The sequence below is a fragment of the Canis aureus genome, chromosome 2, assembly GCF_053574225.1.
Source record: "Canis aureus isolate CA01 chromosome 2, VMU_Caureus_v.1.0, whole genome shotgun sequence".
NCBI classification, from domain to species: Eukaryota; Metazoa; Chordata; class Mammalia; order Carnivora; family Canidae; genus Canis; species Canis aureus.
This window is the reverse complement of record NC_135612.1, coordinates 13255379-13279443: the sequence shown is the minus strand read 5'-3', so window position 1 is coordinate 13279443 and position 24065 is coordinate 13255379. Positions and strand designations below refer to the sequence as shown.

Below are 24065 nucleotides of genomic sequence, written 5' to 3'. Positions count from 1 at the left end.
TATTAGGTTGCTTAAGTGTTTATCTAAAGAGTTAAAATTTCAAGAAAAGTATAATAAACTGAACTCATAAAGTTTATATGTACATCAAAGTCATCTTCTTTGCACTTGCTTAATTGAAGAAAATCCATGTTAAGCCTTGTATACTATGTGTATTTTTTGCCTTTCTTAATTCCTTCCCTCTCTTCTTTCTGTATTTTTCTGAGTTTAGGCTGCAAAAACAGAACCTGAAAAGAAGTCACAATCAACTAAGGTAAGTGATTTAAGTCAACTAGTGAGTTCTTTGGATTCTTAATAATAATAATAATAATAATAATAATAATAATAATGAATAACCCATTTCCTCTGTTGGTGCTACTGAATGAGAAAAGGATATTTTTTTCAGCTAATTTAATTAATTTTGTATTATCTTTTAAAATATGGTTATATAGAGTATAAGTGAATAATTACACAATAATTACAATAAGTATACATGGCTAAAATGAGTGTTTACTATTTTATACATGAGAACAGTATATTTCAGAAGGCATTTTGTTCAAATCTAGATTTTTGTTACTGGTGAAGTAACTGTTAAAAAAAAAACAGCAAAAATGAAAGAGAAAGGACAAAAGGTAACGAGTGTCCAATTACTTTAAAGATAGGACATCAAGAATAAATGTGTGTTTTGAACCCAGCACCTACATACCTTACAGATGTGAGCCTTTCCTAAGAGGCCTGCAGGTTTATCTTAACAGTCTTTTTTATTTTTTTAAAAAAAGATTTTATTTATTTATTCATGAGAGACACAGAGAGGGAGAGAGAGAGACACAAGCAGAGGGAGAAGCAGGCTCCATGCAAGGAGCCTGACCTGGGACTCAATCCTGGGTCTCCAGGATCGTGCCCTTGCCTGAAGGTGGTGCTAAACCACTGAGCCACCAGGGCTGCCCTATCTTAACAGTCTTATCTCAGTTTATAGAACTGGTTATCAGTTTCTCAGGAGACAGCTCCTGCTTTCCCTTGGGAATGCCTTCTCTGACTCATGGCTGTCTAGACTGAAAACCAGTCTACATCCATGTGGAGATGGACCCCAGAGTGTCTGTCTGCAGGCAGGGCAAATATTTCTCCTCCATAAAATGCTACACATTATTTATTTCAAGCAAGCATGCTTAAGCAAGTACTCAAGATAAGACCACAAAGGTGTCCTGTGGGAAAGCACAGAGATGTACTTTAAGAAAGCACAGAGCTGTAGTTTAAATGCAGGCAAGGGTGAGGTCATCTGGGTGGAAGGTGAGACTTATCTGGTTTATCTAAGGGTTATCTAAGGGTTGCCCCCCTTAGAATGACAATTCCATGGTCCACTGTAGAGAAGGAATTCACCAGTGAGACGGAAATTGTCTACTATTCTATATTTAAGTTTTGGCTGTTTAGTCAACTCAGGAGAATTGGGTTTCTGATGTTACCTCGTCTAGTTATAATAGAGAAAAGACTGTAAATCGTTAAACTACAGTGTTCATCTCCTATGAAGGAAGATTTTTAAAAGAATTTCTAGAGGGGGTTCCCTATCAGTAAGTGCAGAGGTCCTAGGGATCATGTGACCTCTTTGTGATTAGACCTGCAGTTACCAAATGAGCTGTAGGAATTATGAAAAACAATAAGTTAGAAATACATACTTATATGAAAAATCATTCTAAATCAAATACTGTATTTTTCATTACTCTTAAATTGTCATTACTAGATGGTAGGATAATTACTGATGAGTAGCACATGTGTATTTATCTAAACGGGTCTTTCCCAAGAGATGCAAATGGATCTAATTGGAATTTTTGTTTGTTTGTTTTTTTAAGATTGTATTTATTTATTTATTCCTGAGAAACAGAGAGAGAAAGAGAGGGAGAGAGAGAGGCAGAGGGAGAAGGAGGCTTCATGCAGGGAGCCCAACATGGGACTCGATCCTGGGTCTCAAGGATCACGCCCTGGGCTGAAGGCAGTGCTAAACTGCTGAGCCACCCAGGGTACCCAGAATTTTTGTTCTTGAGTCTACCTGGAAATAATATAAGAAAGGACTCCGATGTAATTGAGATTTTATCTTTTGAAATTGACAGCCATCTGTGGTCCATGAAAAAAAACCCCAAGAAGTAAAGCCAAAGGAACACAAAGAGGTAAATGATCGTCTTTAGGACTTGATATTTGGTGAAACTTTGTGTGTGAGGAATTGAATTCTGGACATGTTTGTTTTTCTAGTTAAAATGGCACCACCATGTGGCAATAGTAGGACTGGCAGTTTACTAATATTAGTAAATTGCTGAATTTGGAAGGATATGGTATTATTTCAAATTTTGTACCTAAAGTAAAATTGTATCACATTTATGTCCCATGACTTGAAGTTCCTACAATTCAAAAGTATATAGAATGCAACCATTAGGAACACTTGGCATCACATAGAGAAAGCGTCCGTATCTGTCATCTTGTTAACCACGTGATGTGTGTGTGTTTCAGCCAAAAAGCCTACCCAAGCATGCATCAGATATGGGAAGCAAGCATGTTCATAGTGAAAAAGCAGCTTCTAGATCAAGTGAGCAGCTGACATCAGAGAAATCAACAAAACCAAAGGTAAATAAATCAGATTGATAGAAAACACGACCATCAGCCAGGGAATAAGATGCAGGTCCTCTATCTCCATGGGCATGTGTAATTGAATCTCTGGAGCTATGCTGAATATGCTCTGTACTGTAATGATTTGGTGCTGTCATTTTACTGGCTTCGCAAGTACCCTTGTGGAAACTTTGCCCTATGAAAAACTTAAGAAGTACATCAGATGGGCTACAGGGACGTTCAATCTAGCTTTCCGCTGCCCGGTGGTATCTAGTCATGACTGTAGGGCAGCAGGCTCTAGTGTCTCAGAGACAGGAAGCTTGGGATAGAGCTTGCCTCCTAGACCCCCCTCCACAGGATCTGCATGATCTGCTCTTTTTTTTTTTTTTTTTAAGATTTTATTTATTCATTCATGAGAGACACACCGAGGGAGGCAGAGATATATAGAGAGAAGCAGGCTCTTTGTAGGGAGCCCGATGTGGGACTTGATCCCCAGACTGGGATCATGTCCTGAGTCGAAGGGATCATGCCCTGGGATCATGCCCTGAGCCACCCAGGTGTCCCTTGCATGATCTGCTCTTTACATGGAAGTCTGAAAGAAGTGTTGAGAATTTTGTTGTGTACGAGATGAATTTAGAGAGCCACAAATCAGAAAGAGATTCCATATTTGCACAGCTAATGGAGGTCCCCTATTGGAAGAAGAACAAACCTTTATGACAAGAACTCTTCCATCGAGAGCTCTTGAAAGACGTCAGGTAGGGTTGCTTCACAGTGGACTTGAAAGAAGACGTTAGGCATTTGTGGCCAACTGAATGCAGCCATTATGCGTTTTGTTCAAATCTATTTTGTTTGGCTCACAGTATTATTAAAATTAATTTTCATGAGCTGCCAACAATTGAAGTCCTAATGTTTCACATAAAATTCAAATTTCTAGCTTCTCTTGAAAATCAGGTTATATGGCAACAAGTGATAAGAGCTTTATACCCGGTATATGTACTCCAATTTATCAAAGCCCCTACCTGGCCCATTTCACTCTCTGTGCACCTGGGGGGACTCTATGCTCTTGAGTCCAGACTTACATGGTGCCCAGTGTTGTACCATGCACAGTAGAAGCTAGTAACCGCTCCTCTGCAAGTTGTCCTTGATGGTAAACTGGCTTAATAGTGATACTTGAAATGCGTGATCTTGAAAATCGTCACTCAAAGATACTTCTATTAATCTTTTTTCTCCCACCTTTAGACTAAAGCACAGGATTCCGTTTCTGCCGGTGGGGAGAGTGTTGTTGCAGGTGCAGCTGCAGCTGCAGCATCTGCCACAGCAGCTAACAAGGTGAGCACACATGGGCAGACATAAAGTATGTAGGTGGGCCTCGCGGCCTATCAGGTCTGTTCCACGGAAGTGCGTGCTTGGTGAAGACCCCTTCCAGCCTGCGCTTCACGTCTGCTTCTCAGTAACCTTTTAGTTCCTGTGGTGCTCCCACACTCAAATAACCTGTATTTGGTAAAACCAAATATGTTCTTATGTGAAATTTACTGAAGAAGAGTTCACATCTAAAGGTTATAGAGTAAGAAGGATAGCAAAACCGATTTAAGAATTCATATATTGGGCAAATATTTATTGAGCACCTACCATGTATCCAGTATCAGTACCAAGAAAAATAAAATGTGAGTTGACTCAGGTCCTGCTTTCAAGATTTATAGCTTTGAAATAAAGTAAATTAAGTTGCTATATTTGAGCAAGCACTTCTCTCAGCTTTCAACGTGGACAGAATCTACCTTGATAAGCGTAAGTCACAAACAGTCCTGGCATCTACATGAGTTGATGGGGGAAATTTTAGAAGGAGACGTTCCCAGCCCTCTCTGGAGAGAGGATGTGTGTCCCTCTGACTAATGATGGGCGAGTCTTCCTTAGGTCACTTGAGAAGCTCCTTCAAATACTAGCCTGGAAATGTAAGATGAGAAGTAGTCTACTGTTTCTACCCATAGCGATAGAGTCAGTAATCAGTTTATGGACCGTGTCTCCCTTGAAATGCTATCTGTCTCTCTGGAAGCCACAAGTAAGTAAATGCAACAACAATAAGAAGATGGAAATGAAATTTTTTTTTTTTTTAGGTAGTAAGTATTCATCTGTTTTTCCACTTTTCAAAATGGGAAAGGTATCCCCCTGTAGGCTAGATGGTAAGGAAAGTCCTAGGATAAAAAGTATGGCACATCTCCTTGAAACATCAGTTTTTCTCAGATTTTGAAAAGGAAGAGTCACATTAGTTTGTAGCCAAACTATATTGCTCTAATTACTATGCATATCACCTTGAGACTTGCACCCTTGTCCCCAAGGGGTATACATTACTGCATGGTGTTGATGAGGGGTACTTAGATGAAATGGTTTGAAAAATGGATAGATTTAGCAGATTTGATAGATTTGAAAAGCTTTAAAAATATAATTAGTTTGAAAGTTTGTGCTAGATGTAAAGTAGCCAAGGAAGAAAGTGAAAGCTAAACAGTAAAGTAAGAGGCTTATGTGGAAATCTGGTGTGCGTTGACTTGGCCTTGAACTTAGGACAAAACATTTCTCTTTCATTTGCCTCTGATTCGCCTCCCATAAAATAGAATTGTTCAGATCTTCATTTTGGGAAAGAGGGGAGTCCATACCATGTTTTAATGCCCTGTGGTGTGACTGCAGGACACCCTAGCTGCAGGCTAGCCTATCCAGGGCCAGAAAAAAACCGAATCCCTGGGACTGCATTCCAAGGCCGATGAAGACAGACCCCTACAAGAAGGTGTTTGGTTAAGGAACTGAGGGATTTTGTCCATTTGTAGGAATCCATGGGACTTTGAGTCAATCCATTTTGAGTTTGACATAAAGGATGGGTAGTTGCAGGCTTGTAGGTTCAGCAAAGTGCAAAAGTGTGAGATGTTCTGGGTACAAAGTACATTCCACTATGGGTAAAGCACCAGGATTGTACGGGGGTGGGGGTGGGAGGGACTGTGAGACCAGAAACAGAGGACGAGGCGCTGCTGTGGGGAAGGCTGAGATGAGTTGACTGGAGTGGTAGCTATGCAACCAGTAGAGGATAAATGTTGAAGGTTGGAGAGCAGTTGAGTGATGTGAGTGCACCCAGCTTCAGGACTGAGCGACGGCAGTGGGTGGGATGAAACGGAAACAGAGATCAGAAGGCTGGTCAAGGAATGTGGCCTTAGTCTTCATGAGTCCTAATTTAGCATCTCTTAGAGCTGGGATAGAACCAGAAGTGCAGGACTCATTGCAGAGGTAAAATCTTCAGGTTTCAGAAAATGATTGCCTGTGATGGGCAGTGGTAACATAAACTCTGAGATGACGTGGGGCTTCAGGGTCTCATGAACTAGAGTCGATAATACCAAGGTGAGGCAAGGGGGGCCCTGTCAGGTTCCTACAAGCACAGGGACCACGCTGATGTGAGTGAGCACCTCCCTAAATTGTGAGCTGGTCCCTGGTTACCAGTGACAGGTGGACAGAGTCAGAAGGGGAACTGGTTGAGGATGAAAAGTGATCTGAGTTTGGATAGGCCAAGTTGAAACGTCAGAGAGAGATGTGTAACAGGGCAATTGGAATGAATGTTGTTTGGAAGTACAGGAGAATGGAGAGAGTGAGCAGAGAGGGGAGGAAGGGAGGAGGAAGAACGAACAGGAATGAGTATCTCATGAGGTTGCAGCTGAATCCTGGAAGTGGATTCCGCTGCCGAGAGCCCGGCTCCTACCTTGCTGGCCTCCAGAGTGTTTTTGACAATCGCAGTGGTCACTTCTTTAGCACTTAGTTGGTACCTACGTAATGCTTAGCATGTACCAAAACGGGACTTTCACACTTCAGTACATAAATTTATCCAGTCCTCACTATGCTCTAAGGTAGGTGCAGTCAGTGTCCCACTTGAGGATCCTGAGCTACAGAAGAGGTGACCTGCCTGAAGACTCCTGCGGCCAGTAGGTGGCAGCTGCTGTGCTCCCCACCCTCATGCTCTGCTGCCACGTTCCAGAGCCCTCCACATGAGAGAGTTTTCTATTGTCTTAAATGGACAGCTTCACCTGTCTAGTTCCTGCCAGTCCTTGCAAGCACTTGGGCCTGGCCCTAGAGGATGGTTTTGCTTGGGATCACCAGTGCAGAGCAGAAAGGTGCAGAATGTGGAGGGCTGGGGGCAGCGCGAAAGAGGTGCCAGAGACCAGACGGCCCAAAGGCCAGAAGAGAACTGGGTGATCTTGGCCACGGCAGCTGTGAGAGAGGAGTTAGGAGACGGGTGCTTCCTGAGGTCAGACTTTGGAGATGTTTACGTCTGGATGAAGCATGGAGATTGCAGATCAGAGGGTTTTGGCAATTTTGAAAGAGCAAGTGAACCCATGATGGGAAGGAAATTCATTTTGGGGAGATTAAGAAAGGAGCGGATGATGAAATACTAAAGCAGGGAGTGTGGAGGTCTTCATGTGTGCAGGCAGGGACTAAAAACAGTGACAGGAAGAAGTGGCCGCTTAGAGAAAAAAAATTCCTATGTGCTGCAGACTGACAATGGGCCCTGGGAGAGGCAACGGAGAGCCATGAAGAAAGAGACAGTAGTTTTGGATTCAAGCATTGGTCTTTCCTTTACTGTGTGAACTGGGAAAAATTATTTAATATCTTTGAGTCTTGCTCTCCACATCACTAAATGAAATTAATGTTATTTACGCTGTCCTGATAAAGGATAACACATACAACATGTTATCTGGCACAGAGCAGCTCTTCAGTGTGTGATCAATGCTATTGATATTTTAATGAGCACATCTTTAGATATATCGTTGAATTTTAGTGAATTATTTAATAATTGAATTTGAATTTGTTAAATTGTTGAGGAAAGATGTATGAGAGGGAGTTTTTATTTCTTTCTAAAACCCCAGCAGAAAAAAGAAAAGAAATCATTAACATCGGCTGTACCAGTTGAATCCAAACCGGGTAAACCACCTGGAAAGGTATGAAGATAGCAGGGCATTTCTACATGAGATAATTATTTATTCATAGTCTCTATATTCTTGATCTGATTTTTTTAAGGGCAAACCATATGAAGTAAGATTAAAGACCTTTTAAACGAATTATTGCTATAAGCTAAAAGTGTCATTTTTTTTTTTTTTCTGGGTATGTTTGGAACACTTAATATTCTAACCCTCCATTCCAAAAACTCTAGTTACATCCCATGGAGTTTACATTCCAGTTTCTCTCTTGCAAATGTAACTTCTTTAACCAGAGGTATCACTAAAGAATATAAGGCAAGTCTTTATTCGGAAATTTCCAAATTAATCAGTCTAAAGCTAACAGATCCCAAATTGTATTACATGATCAGTTCCTAAAACTGTAGTGGGAATATGGTAGTTGAAGGGGAAAAAAAATTAATCATTTTAACCTGGGTTAAATAAAGTAAATAAAGGGCTTTTCCCAGAAGTCTTGTTTTAAATGCAACATATTCTTCACAATGAATCATTTTTAACCTCAAAGATAGGATAGAGGCACTCTTACATTCATTATACTGATTAAAACTCATATTGACAAAGTAAATTGTCACTTCTTATAACCTTAACATCCTGTTCAGGTAATTTGTTTTGTAAACATCTTCAGGTAAGCAAGTGAACAAAAAAACCCACAAATGAATGAAAGAATACAGGCAATCCATTTCTGAAATACTCTAATAGGAAGAGGTGTTACCTAGAGGTTTTTTTGGAGTTCTTTGTAAATATGTAACTCTGGAAAACTGATATGCAGTAAATACTAGGCATTTCTCCTATTGCATACAATAACATTATTGCATACAATATCATTCTTTGTGTTTTGTTCTTTTTCTTTTTTAACTGTCAATACATTGGACTGGCAACTTTAACAAACCCATTTGTTCATGTAGTTAATACCATTAGACTTACCGAAGTTGTAATTTTTAGGGGGTGAGAAGTAGGGAGAGAGGGAGAGAGACAATCTCAGGCAGGCTTCCTCCCCAAGGTGGAACATTACTTGGGGTTGATCCCATAACCCTGAGATCATGACCTGAACTGAAATCAAGAGAGCCACCCAACCACTTGAGCCACCCAGGCACCCCTAAAGTTGTGATTCTTACCTCAACGTGGCTTTCTGTCCTTTCAACGTAGAATGTGTACTCTAGGACCTTATGTAATAAAGTCTATTAGAGACCAGATTTTTACAATTTTGATGTTTAAAGAACTTTTGATGTTTGGTGTTTTTCTGTACAGAATGTTTTTGTTTGGAGCGCCTGGGGTGGCTCAGTCAGTTAAACGTTTGCCTTTGACTCAGGTCATGATCTCAGAGTCCTGGGATAGAGTCCTACATCAGGCTCCCTGCTCAGCGGGGGGGTCTGCTGCTCCCTCTATGTCTGCCTGCCTCTCCCCCTGCTTGTGTGCATATGTGTGCTCTCTCTCTTAATTTCACTGAAATAAATAATTTTTTTAAAGAATTTTTTAATTAAAAATTTAGAAGTGAAATATGTATTACAAATAGCATTTAAATACCTGCCCTCTTTCTTTTCTAGTCAGACATGGATGCTGCTTTGGATGACTTAGTAGACACTCTAGGAAAACCTGAAGAAACTAAAGAAGATAATGTACCATATACTGGACCTGAAATTTCAGTATGTGCTTTTGATATCTGTAAAGATTCATACTAAATGGGTAGGAATGCAGATACGGTCATGGTCATGAGGCACCAAAGAATACCTAATGCTCTGTCACTTGGAGTAAAGCAGATGGTGGCATTATTAATAATAGCAACTACAAATTAGTGTTGGGAGTGGAAATGGCTTGTCCTATGGTAGCTATCTATTACATTGACTCAGTGACCATTTATCGATCATTGTGTTATGACTGGTGCTGGGATAAACCTTATTGGGTTACAAAGATTTTTCTGTCCTTGAGATTTAAGTCCACTGGACTTGAACTTATTTTGACTTCTAGAAATTTACCACCCTCAGTTCATCCCCCCTGCCCCGTCTAATTCCTAAAAAAGCAAAAAAAAAAAAAAAAAAAAATTACATGTTCCTTGATATTAAAAAGATTAAAAGGATATGCTGTAGATTGGAGGAAATACTTGGCAACAGACATGACAAAGGATTTGTTTTTCTAGAATTTATGAAGAATTGTAAATAAAAAAGACAACCCAATAGAAAAATAGGAGAAAACTTGTTTGGCTCATAAATACGTAAAATTCTGTAGGAATTAGAGAAATGATACCAAACTATGAAGAGACCATTTCACACTCATCAGATTGGCAAAAGTATAAATGTCTGACAGCTCATGTAGAGCTTGTAGATATTGAAGATGTGCTTACTCTTCAGGTAGCAGTTCCACCTTGAGAGAGATTCTCTGGGAGGAAGCCTTGCCCGTGTGTACCAGGAGTTATAAGAATAAAACATTTGGAAAGGATTTTGATCAACAGCAGACAAGATGATATAATGGAACACTTTATAGGGGTTAAAACAAATTATTCATGTATCAACATGGATACATTACAAAAGCATAGTTTTGAATAAAAATACAAAATGATATCTAAAATATGCCATTTCTATAACATTTGGAAGTATGCAAAATAGTGCTCAGTAGCAGTGCATATGCTAAAATTGGAATGATACAGAGAAGATTAGCTTGACCACTCTGTGCGGAGCACATGCAAATTTGTAAAGCATTCTATATTTTTTCAATTAAAAAATATGCAAAGTAATACTACATATTGTTTGTGGGTACCTACATATGGAATAATTGTGTTAAAATGCACTCAGTTTTAAGTGGGTAGGTGTAATAAAGTTCTAGATGATGACTGGCTAATAAGGAAGATGAATGAGATTATAGAGGTTAGTTAACCAGGATATATTATCAGACCTTTTTGTCTTAGAAATTACATCTCAAAGCCTTGGGTATCAGGTTATAGAGATGTTTATTATTAACTTTTTTGTATGTTTTGGAAATAGTTAATGAAAAACATTTTAAAGTAAAATGTACTTTGATATAAGACTTAAATTTAATATAGTGGTTTGAATGTTTTCTAGTTATTATATATGGGTTAGGCTAACTAAAGTGTTGTATAAACTTAATTTCAGTGTTGTGTAAAGCATTGGCTTTTTAATGGCTTACATTTCATTTCAGTAACTCCATAAATTACTAATGGGAATAGTAGTTTGGTTGCTGAATACACATACAACGTTCTCAGCTAATTAATTATATAATATCCCTGTGTGTGGTTTTTATTCCAGGATCCGATGACTTCCACCTACATAGAGGAATTAGGTAAAAGAGAAGTCACACTTCCTCCAAAGTACAGGGAACTTTTGGCAGTAAGTTAAATTATCGTTTACTTTTTTACTGTTTACTTTTTTAGAACATGATCTTTATCCCTTCAGTATAGTCACGTTTTTTAGATTTAGAAAATATGATGGGGCAGGTGAACTTGTTACAGTGACTCTCAGTGTATCCATTTGCTAGGGCTGACATAACTCAGTACCATAGACTGGGGTGGCTTGAACAACAGGAAGACATTGTCCTACAGTCTTGGAGGCTGGAAGACTGGAATGGGTGTGGGCAGCGTGGGTGTGAGGGAAGGATCTGAGGCCTCCCTCCTTGGTATGTACATGGCCATCTTCCCTCTTTGTGCATCTCCTAGTCCATGTTTCCCCACTTCTATAAGAACAGGAGGCATATGGGACCACCACCTATCCTAATGTCCTCATTTAACCTTAATTATCTCTTTAAAGGCCCATTGTCCAAATGTAGTCACATGCTGGAGTACTAGGGGTAAAGGAATTCAACAATATGACTTTTGGGAAAACACAATTCATAACACTCACTGAGCCTTACATTTTGCCTGTTGTAAAAATTACTTTTGGTCGCTCAACATGACCAAATTAATATTTGTTTCAGAAAAAAGAAGGTATCACAGTGCCTCCTCCAGACTCTTCGGTGAGTTTACATAAATGTTCTTCTGAGATCCAGGTTAACCTGTTTTTAAATCTTTAGTTGTGGGAGGCACCTGAGTGGCTCAGTTCAGTGTCCAACTCTTGGTTTCGGCCCAAGTCATGTTCTCATGTGTCATGAGACTGAGCCCCAGGTCAGGCTCTGTGCTCAGCAGGGAGTCTGCTTGAGATTCACTTTCTTTCTCCCTCTGCTTCTGCCCCCCTCACACTCACTTCCCCTTGCTCTCTCTCTCAAATAAATAAGTCTTTAAAAAAAAATCTTTAGTTGGGGGATATGTCATCAATTCTCTATATTATGTCTATGGCTAATCTCTAAATCAGATTAAGTTTCCATCTGTTCAGAGGCCGGGGATGACGTGGGGGTTGTTTCAGTGCTCATGGATTCATACGTAGTTTTTTTTGTTTTGTTTTGTTTTTTTGTTTTTTTTGTTTTTTTTTAGAGGAAGAAGAATGGAGCCAAGAAAGTTTTGCAGTAAAATAAATGTTAATAGAATGAGAATATCCTAACACGTGATCCATTTAAAAGAGGGAAACAGGCAAATAGGATTAGTGAGCACCCATTCCCTTCCAAATGTAGGCTTTCATCTGAGTTAGTTGATAAGGTATTTTATTTGGTAGTAAAGGAATGTCAGATTATTCTTCCTTTGCTGAGTTTATATTGTGATCCTTAACTTGAATGACTCTCATATATGCCCCATCGTGTCCCTGTTTCTTTAGAAACCCATGGGGCCCAATGATGCCATAGATGCTTTGTCATCTGACTTCACCTGCAGTTCACCTACCGATGCTGGAAAGAAAACTAAGGAAGAGGTATTATTTTAAACATAATTGCAGTGCTTGTTAGAAACCGTATCAGACTTTAAAACAACTTCTTTTTAGTTCTGGTTATTGTAATTGCCCTTCTTTCATCTTTAAGTCTGATCTTTTGTGTTTTGCCTTTCAGAAATCTACAGGAGAAGAGATTTTAAAAGCCCAGCCAGCCAGGGTAACCAAAAGTGCTGCTTCACCCCAAGAGAAAAAAAGAAAGGTGGAGGAGGTATAAATAATTACTTCTTTGAAAATAACCACGGTCCTTCTCCTGACAGCAGTTACTTTCCTGAGCCTGATCCAGCTGATTCAGGATAATCACAATAGAGCGTTATTCCTGATGTGGAGCATCTTTTTTCCCTCGGGTCTGTGTAGATTAGTGAATCCAATCAGGGTTCTATTGATTATCTCCAGGCAAGCCTTCTGTGTTTCTACGAATGCTGTTCATGATTTCAGAACAGTTTTCTTCATTGTGAAACAAGAGTATCTCACCACTAAAATATACAGAAAGACAAGACACCAAAAAAAATTGTACCTTTGGAACATAACATCTTCACCGTGATTTTTTTTTAATGGAGTTTGACCTGTGAATCAATCACTAGTGGAATGTTGGCCTAGCTGTTTCAGGTCACTTCTCCTGACCACAGTCACATAATTGTCACAAATCTTGAAAGGTGATCCAGCGGCTCAAGGCTGGATGAGAAAACGTGCTCCATCTGCAGACAGTCCAGATAGTGCAAGGAGCATGTCTGTTGGATCTGCTCTGCCTCTCCCTTCCTGGAGGGGACAGTTTATTTTTATCTGGCAGGCTGGGGAGCGGTGAGAGCACCACACCCCAAGAGTGGGAGTTCCTACAGCTATTGGCCATTGTGCCTTCAGAAAAGAAGGCTGCAAGGGGCCACTCTGGGTTTCCCGGCTTCCTGGGCTTAGCTAGTTTGCTAAGGGACAGGGTTGTCAGAAATTATTTTTAGAGACACATTAAAAAAAACAGGAAAGTGAAAGTTTACTTCTTGGAGCTTTTATTTCTATGCAAGTATTTTATAATAATATTATAGCTTGATAAATAAGGGGTGAAGTGTGCCCCTGAGGGTAGAAACTGTGTAAGACACTGTGGAAGTATCTTAGCCCCAGTATTTTTCACTGGTAAGTTCTTTTTCCTTTCTCTCTTTTCTTAGGTTTCAAGTAGCACTGCCTTCTCAAAGTCCTCTAATCCACGACTCCTCTGACAAATTTGAAATTAGGATTTCACAGAGAAGTGGATGGATTGTGCAGGCTGAGGAGATGTTGTCTTTGTTAATGTACAGAGTTTTTCCTTTTTAGCAGGACGCAATGAGTGATCAAGCACTGGAGGCTCTTTCAGCTTCTTTGGGCAGCCGGAAGCCAGAACCCGAGCTGGACCTCAGTTCCATTAAGGAAGTCGACGAGGTACTGACCTTGGAGTTTATTGATAAAGCGCGTCAGTCTGCAGGTTATGAAACTAACTGCCTTATGCATGTTTAGAATTTTCACACAACTTTGCTTTATTGGAGATTAAAAACAAATTGCTCTTCATTCTATCTTACTTTCAGAGTCCGGTTAACTTAGATCTTCAGTCCTGGGCAGTTAGAGTTTGCCTTATAAACCATCTAGAATTTTAATATTTAAAGTGAATGCTAATCTCTTTTGCCAATGCTTCAGTGACCCCTGACGAGACAAGATAACGTGGAAGCAGTGGCCTGGTGAGAAATAGGTTTATCTGCTCTTGTGGACATGGAAATGTATATTTTCAGAAGGGTTCCAGGTGCCTGTCTTTATAAGGAAAGAGGGAGAATGCTGTCGATGGGATGGGAAGAGGCTTCTTTGTGGAACTATGGAGAAAAATGTTGAAAATCTTGTCCCAAATTAGAATAACATCAAGTAACAATTAACTCTATAAGTGGAGTTCCTGTGTGCTTAGAGTGTGATGATGGGGGGTATTTATCCCACCACACTCTGACATCTTAACAAATCTTCTGAGCCAAAGCAAGTTTCTGTTTGGTGGAGAGGAGTTTTTTTCATGAGATTACAGTTTTTGAAGACTTTTCCAACTGAGTTATCTGGGATAAAAGAGGATAGAAAAGAGGGAATGGCCCTGCCAGCAAGGTAGCATAGTTGGGGAACATGGAAATCCAGCCTGGGGACCCTCAGGGGTGCCAGCCTATCAGCACAGGGAGGGGAGCTGGCAGGTGTTGCTGTCATAATGCTGCTGCCCCCTCTGTCACTTCCTGTTCTGAATCACTGAGGAAGGTGAGTCTCAGTGAGACCCCGGCAACTCTCCCTGAGTCTGGGACCGCTCTGGTCCAAGATGGGCCAGTTTCTATCTTCGGCTTTCTTTGAGGGCTCACCGGGCACAGTGTGGCATGACAAGCTTTGTGGAGGCGAACACAAGGGAGCCGGGGAAGCAGTCCTTGTCCTCCAGGACCAAGTAATGTATTGAGAAGAAAAAAGAAACTTGCGTGAAGACACACTGTGAGATGCACATGTGTTAGAGCAGCCACATAGACGAGCTGTCTCAGGGAGAGGGTGATCCTGGAGGAACCCTGGGGGGGGGGGGGTGCGGATCAGGCCAGGTTCAGTGGTGTCCCTCTACCACCAGAGAGCTACGGGGCAGTGAGCCAATGGCACTTACAGATACTTCATGTGATTTACTAAGACAATAATTTGGGGTGGAAAGCTATAAACAGCAATCCCAGGACAGCCTTCGAGTGATTAAAATCAGATAAGTAGAGAGGTGCCTGGGTGGCTCAGTGGGTGAGTTTCTCAGATCGTGATCCCAGGGTCCTGGAATTGAGACCCGCACTGGGATCCCTGCAGAGAACCTGCTTCTCCCTCTACCTCTGTCTCTGCCTTTCTCTGTGTCTCTCATGAGTAAATAAATAAAATCTTTAAAAAAAAAATAGATAAATAGAAGTTAAAAATGTCGCATAAAAATAACTTCTTAAGCAGTTGGGATAACTAATTTTGGGATGTGTATACGTGTATTCCACTCCCTATGGAAAAAAAAAAAAACAACCACAAGCAGAAAACTCCTAAAATTTTAACTGAAAGAACTGTTCTTTCTACTCTTTATATTAGTTTCTACTTTATCGTCTGCAGTTTTCCACTAGTTTTCCTTTTTAATTATGTACGAAGTATAAATATTTCCTTAGATCTTCCAGTCCTCTGGATTCTTAAGCTGAACTTTTAGTGCCTGATGGTGAATGTAATACTTTCTGGATAGTCTGATGTTTTGATAAGTGTCATAAAGTTTAATATCCTATAGGAGTCCAGAGCCTCTCCAGTACATTCCATACTAGAGAGGTCTCTGTGGAAAAACTGCATAATGCTTCAGAGAAGACATCCATGCCTACTTATCATTTTTATAATAGATCATAACATAAAATAAATATTCTATAATGATACCTTACTAATCTTCCCCATTTCTGTGTGTAGTTACCTAGTCGGATGCTATTTAAATTCAGTAGACATGCCTAGAGTGCAGGCATGTAAAGAACATAAAGATCAAACAGGAATAGAACAGATCTCACTGTGCACATGATCCTCATTGTCCACAAGCCTGGAGAAGACAGTCTGATACAGGAGACCCTTGACTTTCACAAAGCCTGTTTTCCAGATGGAAACCTCACAAATATCTGGAGTTTGGAGAATACCACTACATAATAGGACTTTCTCCGTATGCTGCAGTAGAATGTAATTAGAAATATTTTTTAAAAAACAACAACAAAACCTATCATCCCTTAATGAGAATGGTTAATTTATAGAACAATAAAACTGTCATTCTAAACCATAGGAGAGTGTTTGGCTCACTAAAAGTGCTTAAGATGTTTTAAATTAATCATCTAATCATTCAGTGTAGAATTATAATTCTTAAGTATGGGTGGAGGGATGGGTTGAGCAGGAATTTCCCAAATGATGCTCCACTTGATACCCAGGAGCCCCTTGTTTTGTGATTTAAATCCATGCCTTGATAGAGGAACCAATTATTACATATCATGGAACTTCCCATCAGTCACCAGTCGTTTAAAATGCAAATGTCATATCCTAGAAGCCAGTGATCTACTATAGAAGTACACTTTCATCTCTAATGCAGTCGGTTTTTCATGGTTCTGTAATCCCGTAAAGTCCTAGTGTTGTTGGAGGAAGTCCTTTTTTATTGCGGGATTATTTATGATAGCCAAATTCTAGAAGCAGCCCGTCTCCATCAGTAGAGGAATGGATAAAGAAGATGAGGTATGTGCATACAGTGGATTAAATGGATTAATCAGCCATTAAAAAGAATGAAATCTTGCCATTTGCAACATCATGGATAGAACTAGAGTGTATAAACTTTAGGGAAATAAGTTACTCAGAGAAAGACAAATACCATATGATTTCAGTCATGTGGAATGTAAGAAAACCAAGCACGCAAGCAAACAAAAAGAGTAACAAACGAAGAAACAGACTCTTTTAACTGTAGAGAACAAACTGATGGTCACCAGGGGAGAATGGGTGAAATAGGTGCTGGGGATTAAGAGTACATATAACATGATAAGCACCGGGTAATGTATAGAACTGTTGAATTGCTATATAGTACACCTGAAGCTAATGTAAACCTATATGTTAATTAGACTGGAATTTTTTTTTAATATTTATTCATGAGAGACACAGAGAGACAGGCAGAGACATAGGCAGAGGGAGAAGCAGCCTCCCCACAGGGAAGCCCAAGGGGGGACTTGATCCCAGGACCCCAGGATCACGCCCTGAGCTACATACAGACACTCAACCACTGAGCCACCCAGGTGGCCCAATTACACTGGAATTAAAAGAAGAACACTTAAAAAGAAGGGAGTCCTTTCAAAAGAGGCAAAGTGTATTATCCATGGATCAGTCAAGATGTGCCATGAGATGCTCCTCTCGTTTCTGAACTGTGTTTTAACATTCATGGGAACTAATTGTTTCCTCCCCTTCGATGACTCCTGTGTTGAGTAAGACAGACGGAGGCTATTAAAATAATTACTAACTCTGCCCTGTGCTTACCTGCCTCAAAGGATATTTTATTTGCTTTTCCTTAGTGATCCTTACACGTGTCAGTAGCCCCATTTTGCCGCTGAAGGAAGACTCAGTGGCTCCCCACAGTCACAGAGCAGCTGAGCGCAGGGCAGGGACACCTCTCCAGGGTTCCTGGCCATCTTGTGACTCGGCCACCGCGGCCTTCCTCACAGCCAGCGCTCACCACGCTCTTGTGCTCTGTAGTTTACAAGGCGCACAGATGCACTTGAATCTGATAGGATCTTCCCCACACCACTCATGAAGTCCAGAAAGCGAGATCCTCTTATTTCACGTGCATTACCAACGTTTCTGTGTTTTATTCCCTCCCCCTCCATTTTCATCAGGCAAAAGCCAAAGAAGAGAAACTAAAGAAGTGTGGTGAAGATGAGGAAACTGTCCCATCAGAGTACAGATTAAAACCAGCTACGGTACGTTGTTAGCCGCAGTGCCCAACAGCATAATCCTCCTCTTGCCTCCACATCATGTTTTGTTGGGTCTGACCCAGTTCATATCCATGTAAAACCCCACTCTCTAAAGTTAGTTAAGGGATAGTTTCCTAAGTGGTAACCGTGTGCTCATTCAAATTCACACAAATGCAAGTGTTACAGCTGTCAGTGATGCACGACGTAGGTCCTTAACCTTAAAGCCCAAGGATCAATTCGGGAATATTGTTTTCTAGAACTGCCGTATAGATAAGAGCAGCATAGACCTTTTAAGGGGTAGATGTGAATGTACAACTATTTACCTCCTCAGTTAAGGTGGTTTTATTGTTGTTGGCTTTGGTTTAAAATGAGGATGGTGGACCGACTCCTATAGTTGTAATTTATCTTTGAAAAAATATACACCAATGCTTGATGGAAGGTTTCTCAGTTTTAGAAAGAGTCTGGATTACACGTCTCCAGAATACAAAAACAGAATTGTAGGAATGAGATTTATCTCTTCACCCTGGGTTGGAGAAAGGAGACTTTTTTTTAATAGCTCAAATCTTTATTCTAATACTTGATAAGAAAAAGAAAAAAAAAAAAGCCTGAGGATGTATTCACTCAAATATAAGAAATTCACTCAAATATATGTATACAATGGACTCAGCCATTAGAAACGACAAATACCCACCATTTGCTTTGACGTGGATGGACCTGGAGGGTATTATGCTGAGTGAAGTAAGTCAATCGGAGAAGGATAAACATTATATGGTCTCATTCATTTGGGGAATATATAAAAATTAGTGAAAGGGAATAAAGGGAAAGGAGAGAAAATGAGTGAAAATATCAGTGATGGTGACAAAACATGAGAGACTCCTAACTCTGGGAAACGAATAAGGGGTAGTGGAAGGGGAGGTGGGTGGTGGGTGGGGGTGACTGGGTGATGGGCACTGAGGGGGGCACTTGGTGTTATGCTATATGTTGGCAAATTGAACTCCAATAAAAAATTTTTTTAAAAAAATTCACTCAACAAATCACTCAAATATAAGGAAGAAAAAACCAATCTGTCTTCTCATATCCTGGAATTCCCTAAAACAAGCGTAATGGGACAAGAAAACGAAATGTTCTATTTCATTTTCAGTGAATTTTCTATCTTATTTTCAGGATAAAGATGGAAAACCTCTATTGCCAGAGCCTGAAGAAAAATCCAAGGTTAGAAAATGATTCTTCTGATAATTAACAAAAGCACTGTAAAGTATAAGTTGAGATAATTTAGACAGGATTTCACCGTGGAGACTTTAATGCCAACCTAGTATTGGAGAGAGGGAAACTTGTGATGGCGACACTCCTATCACTGACTTTTTCACATATTTTCATGATGATTCTCCTCATGAATTATTACGAGAATGTTACCAGTTTTCTAGGTGACATTCATTGGACTTTAGGAGCTGATGTCAAGAGAGCCTCAAATTAGATTGTTTGCACTTCAGAGTTTGATTGTAATTGTGATGTCATGATACTCTAATGATTCTATAACTGCTTTAAGTTGGTATCAAGCGGCATATTTAGCTGTTAGGATACAATAAGCAGCAACATTTATTAATCACTTACTCTGTGCCTGACACCATATCGATTGCCTTTCATACGTTACCTCTTTGGGTGCTTGTTGGATGAAGAAGGTGCTATTATCATTCTCATTTTACATGTGAGGAAACTGAGAGGCAGAGAGGTTATGCAAGTCACCCAAGGTCACACACCTAGAAAATAGCAAGGGCAGTGCCCCAAAACTCAGGCTGTCCTGGACAGAGGCACGGCATCCCAATCACCTACAGCTATAGATGACTGGTATTAATCAAAATTTCCACAAGCTCTAAATGAATTTCATCTGAAGCACTTAGGGATAGGAGAACTTTCCTGCCCAGATCCCACACAGTCATGGGAAAGGAGTATATGATCTCTGTCTCCTGAGCTATTCAGAAGGAAGTCATTAGGAAATAGTTAAAAAAAAAAAAAAAAATCCCATAAGAAAAAAGCTTTTATATGGATCTTCATTGAAAAGAACTGGCAGTTTTATTTGAACACAATTCTTCAGAAATCGAAGTAAACTCTTGACTAAGCGAATCATTTCTGTGGTATTCAGGTGTCTGGTATTCCTTGGTTGTTGCATGACGTTTATCTTACATAGATAAATTTTAAAACATCCCCAATACGAATTTTGGTTTTAGATCCTAAAATATGGCCTAATATGTGTTAACAAAAAAAAAAATACTTCTGTATGAAAAACTTGTTTATAACAAACATATAGTCCCTTAATAATGTAGTGTTTCTTCTATTACAGCCCCTGAGTGAATCAGAACTCATTGATGAGCTTTCAGAAGATTTTAACCAGCCTAAAAGTAAAGGAGAACAGTCTAAGCCAACTGAAAAAACAGAAGTATGTTTCTCAAAAGTAAAGGTCTCTAGTTCTGTGTTTTTTTAAAATATTGTTCCATACTCTTAAGAATGCGAGGCCCAAACTGTTTTAGCATGAAGAAGTTGATAGAGACCCATTATGCCATTTTTTTTTTTTACACGCAGTTGTCATCTTGACTTTTTCTAGATGTGCTTGCTTTTCCCAAAGAGACCTTGATAGTCTTACACAATTGAAGTCCTATAATTATGCCTTCAGGGGAGCAAGCACAACCGTGCTTTCCTTTCTGTTCATCCTTCTGTAACGGACCTAGTCACAGTTGTCATCACCACTCACCTCAGGACGGTTGGGGCCCCTGTTGGCAGTCTCCTTTTGGTCCCTCCCATATCTCTCTGCCGGAATTACTGTTTCTTAGGCGTCTTGGTAGTCACATCATTCCCCTGCTCCCACTCTCACAACCTCCCCATTCCCCACCCAATAAAAGTCCCTGCTCCTGTGTTCTGGTCCCAGCTGCCTTCCTTACCCCAAGGTGTGTCCTCCAAATACTAAACTGTGACAGTAAGTGCTTGTGTGTGTGTGTGTGTGTGTGTGCGCGCGCGCGTCCTTGGCTTTTCTCATGTGGTCCTTCTTTATGGAATAATGTTCCATCCTAATTCCCAACCATCTAAAATGTTAGTCATGCCTTTAAAGCTCTGCTGAAATATGGTCTTTGTCTCCTGCTTTTCCCTCCCCGAACCTTCCCACTTTTCCACACCTTCCCAAGCATAATACATCACACGCAGGGGTCTATTCTTTATATATCCCTGTTAAGATATTTATGACAAGCAAGGTGTTAGCTGTCTTGGTCTTCACCTCTGACATGCATACATAGTTTTAACTAAATAGCAAGTTCCTTGAAAGAAGAGATAGTCCCCTATTAATGATCATCTACTGAGCACCTTACATTAGGATCAACTTCTGTGTCTGGATTAAAAACTGTTTGAAATTTTACTCTTGTGATAAAATAAGATAGCCCAGTTCTCAAATTTTAGTACCAGGATCACCCGAGGGTTTGTTAAAACATGGATTGCTGGGCCCCACTTCCAGAATCTCCATAGTAGTAGTTGAATTTGCATTTGTAGCAAGGTCCTGATGCTGCTGGTCCGGGGACCATACTTTGCGAACCCCTGGGATGGTATTACTTCCTTGCGTTTGTACCTTCCTATTTACAATTGATAGGGTGCTCTTAAGTATATAAAAGAGATGGATTTATATATAAAGCATTACATTACATAGTTGGCATATTATTGTATATTCTATGAAAATAATATAAATGATAATAGTTGCTAATTTTATTGAGCTTACAGTGTTCCCAGATAGTATGCAAAGCACTGGACATGTTTTATCTCATTTAAAGCCTCATGTTGACCCTTGAGATGTAGGTACTATCATTGTTCTCATTTTACAGATGTGGAAACTGAGTCTCAGAGAGGTTAAGTAACCTACCTAAGGTAAGAGGTAAAACCAAGTTGAAATAATGGTAGAAGAGTTACAACATGCCTTGATTTATTCACTATTCAGCAATCCTTCGGCATTTAAGAAAGTCATGCTCATAGCAGCATATAATGTAGGACAGCGTATTGTTCGTGCGTTGTTGTGCAGTCTTACTAACCAGTTTTTTCTAAAAACTCTTCGTTGTACTCCTCCCCTCAGGAATCTCAGGCTGCCCCCCTAACTCCTGTGAGCGAGGCTGTGCCTCGGACCTCCATGTGTAGCATACAGTCGGCACCGCCCAAGCCACCTACCTTGGTGAGTGATCCTCAGGGCGTGGAGCGATGTCTTGAGAGGGTAATGTTCTTCCTCCCATGCACTTGTTACTGTGTGTTACCACGTATTATTTTATTCTAACAAAATAAGGAAATGTTTTAGGGCTGTAGCATCCACTGTTCTTTTGGCTTCGGGGTATGCTACAAATTCAGGCTAGACTTAACTTTTTAATTAAACTGCTGCAAGCTGTGTTTTTCATTCAGCGTCTGAAAGTCTTTCTTCCTCCTCAGCTATTGTGGGTACTCATGCTCTTTTACTTTCCCACATCTTTCAAGCCTACTTGGAGTTTCACGGATAGCCTGCTGTGATCTTTTGTTGACTCTCCTAGTGGAATCATCTGCACCAATATCGTCATGACTTTTCCTCACTCCTACCTGAAGGGAGGTTGAATCCATTCCTTTCCATTTTCTTCTTGGCCGTTGTATCAAGTGTGGCAGACGCTCATCCACTGATCGTGGATTCATTTCATTTCTGACCGTTGTATCAAGTGTGGCAATTCAGTAGTTGAGTAACAGCTGGTGGAGCTGTGCTGTGTTACTACAGACTCAGTGCATCTGTACTCTGAATAGTTAACTTGTAGAAGCTTTACAGTATCTTTGTATTAAACTTTCACAAGGACATTATGAATCCTGCGTGATAGATCACCTCTGTGTTACAGATGAGGGAAACGAAGCTTTGAGTTGGCCTTGAACAATCCACTTAACTTTTCAGAGCCTCGGTGATATAAATAAGGCTCCTGCTCTGAGCTACCTCAGCATCGAGTGTGGCTATAGCCAAATCTGAAGCTTTTTACAGTACATTTTGGTCTTTCTCATATGGGAAAAGGGCAGGAGGAACAGGGTGAAGGGATCCACCCCTAGGAGGAATTAGGAAATATAGAAGGGAGGGCATGATCATACTGAGAAGGGGGAGTAGCACTGTTTTCCTGGGGAGACCAGTGAGCTAAGGACAGGCCAGCAAAAAGGGATAAAGCACGTGTTGTACTTGGGTTTAGTGCATTTAGTTTGAGTAAAGGGGGTCAAGAAATTGTGGGATGTTTCCTGGGTGCCCTGAAGTGGCTGCTTCCTGCCAAGGACGTTCCTGTTGCTAACGGAAAATCCCCTCAAAGTCCAGGGTCTCTCTTGGGATGCCTGGTGGCTCAGTGGATAAGCATCTGCCTTTGGCTCAGGTCATGATCCCAGGGTCCTGGGATTGAGTCCCACATCAGGCTTTCTGTGGGGAGCCTGCTTCTCCCTCTGCCTGTGTCTCTGCCTCTCTCATTCTCATGAATAAATAAATAAAATCTTAAAAAAAAAAAAAAAAAAGTCCAGGGTGTCCCTCCTGCCTTACACAGGACTCAACCTCTTTTTTTGAGGTGTCTGGGCATGCTCCAGAACTTGGACATGGTGGGAATGAAGCCACAGGCCATGGTGGTAAAGACTAGGAGAGGAGGAGAGAATGTGGGATGACACAGTGAAGGAAATAAGAACAGAGGTGGTGGTGAGTGGAATAAAAAAGACAATAGCCAACATTCCAGAGCAGAACTCTGTGACCTAAACATGTGCCCTCTGCCTCCCGTGCCTTTAAGGGTTCCTCTTCCTTTCCCACTTTACCTTGACTGTAGGGCCGCCAAGCATCGATGTTCAGTGCACACAAAAGGGCTCTGTTTTTCCATTCTCTGATGATCTTTTCTGGGCATCTGCTCCATCAGCTCTAGGGACCACGGTTGCTGAGATTACCATCACCAAAGTTAGTTGGCATTCCTGGAATTGTGACACCCATGGGCGCCAGAAAGAATAGCTGCGGAGTATGACAAAGGTCAGAGGACCCAAGATGGACTCGAGGATTAGTGAGCAAAAAGAATCAAAGAGCAGAGGAAGGAGATGAATGTGTGTCCTGTATGGTTCTTGTTCACGTAAAAAGAAAGTTTATTGAGGAAATGCAGAAACCTGAGTTCTAGTTGTGAATTTGACAACATGAAATATTACAGATACTGAAGTTTCACTTCTTAGTCCTGTTTCCAGAGTCCTTCATTCTTTTGTTTCTTATTTTTTTTTAAAGATAGTATTTA

At 40.5% G+C, this 24065-nt stretch overlaps 1 protein-coding gene and 1 non-coding gene across 21 annotated transcripts in view; both read left to right on the top strand.

Moving 5' to 3' along the window:
• CAST (calpastatin) overlaps positions 1 to 24065 on the top strand; it is a 111184-nt gene that overhangs the window by 61341 nt on the left and 25778 nt on the right. For 5 of the 20 annotated variants that reach the window (XM_077863788.1, XM_077863844.1, XM_077863820.1 and 2 more), the window contains 15 exons: positions 209 to 250; positions 2079 to 2135; positions 2473 to 2586; positions 3808 to 3897; positions 7464 to 7535; positions 9095 to 9193; positions 10808 to 10888; positions 11472 to 11510; positions 12242 to 12334; positions 12468 to 12560; positions 13652 to 13756; positions 17722 to 17805; positions 18964 to 19011; positions 20138 to 20233; positions 21902 to 21997. In XM_077863788.1, the coding sequence (XP_077719914.1) occupies positions 209 to 250; positions 2079 to 2135; positions 2473 to 2586; positions 3808 to 3897; positions 7464 to 7535; positions 9095 to 9193; positions 10808 to 10888; positions 11472 to 11510; positions 12242 to 12334; positions 12468 to 12560; positions 13652 to 13756; positions 17722 to 17805; positions 18964 to 19011; positions 20138 to 20233; positions 21902 to 21997 (1209 nt within the window). The remainder of the gene's footprint in view (positions 1 to 208; positions 251 to 2078; positions 2136 to 2472; positions 2587 to 3807; positions 3898 to 7463; positions 7536 to 9094; positions 9194 to 10807; positions 10889 to 11471; positions 11511 to 12241; positions 12335 to 12467; positions 12561 to 13651; positions 13757 to 17721; positions 17806 to 18963; positions 19012 to 20137; positions 20234 to 21901; positions 21998 to 24065) is intronic. The other 15 variants (XM_077863831.1, XM_077863893.1, XM_077863933.1 and 12 more) reach the window with 9 other exon arrangements.
• LOC144303769 (U6 spliceosomal RNA) lies at positions 10150 to 10254 on the top strand. The gene has a single exon (XR_013370756.1). It is a non-coding gene; the product is annotated as a U6 spliceosomal RNA (small nuclear RNA).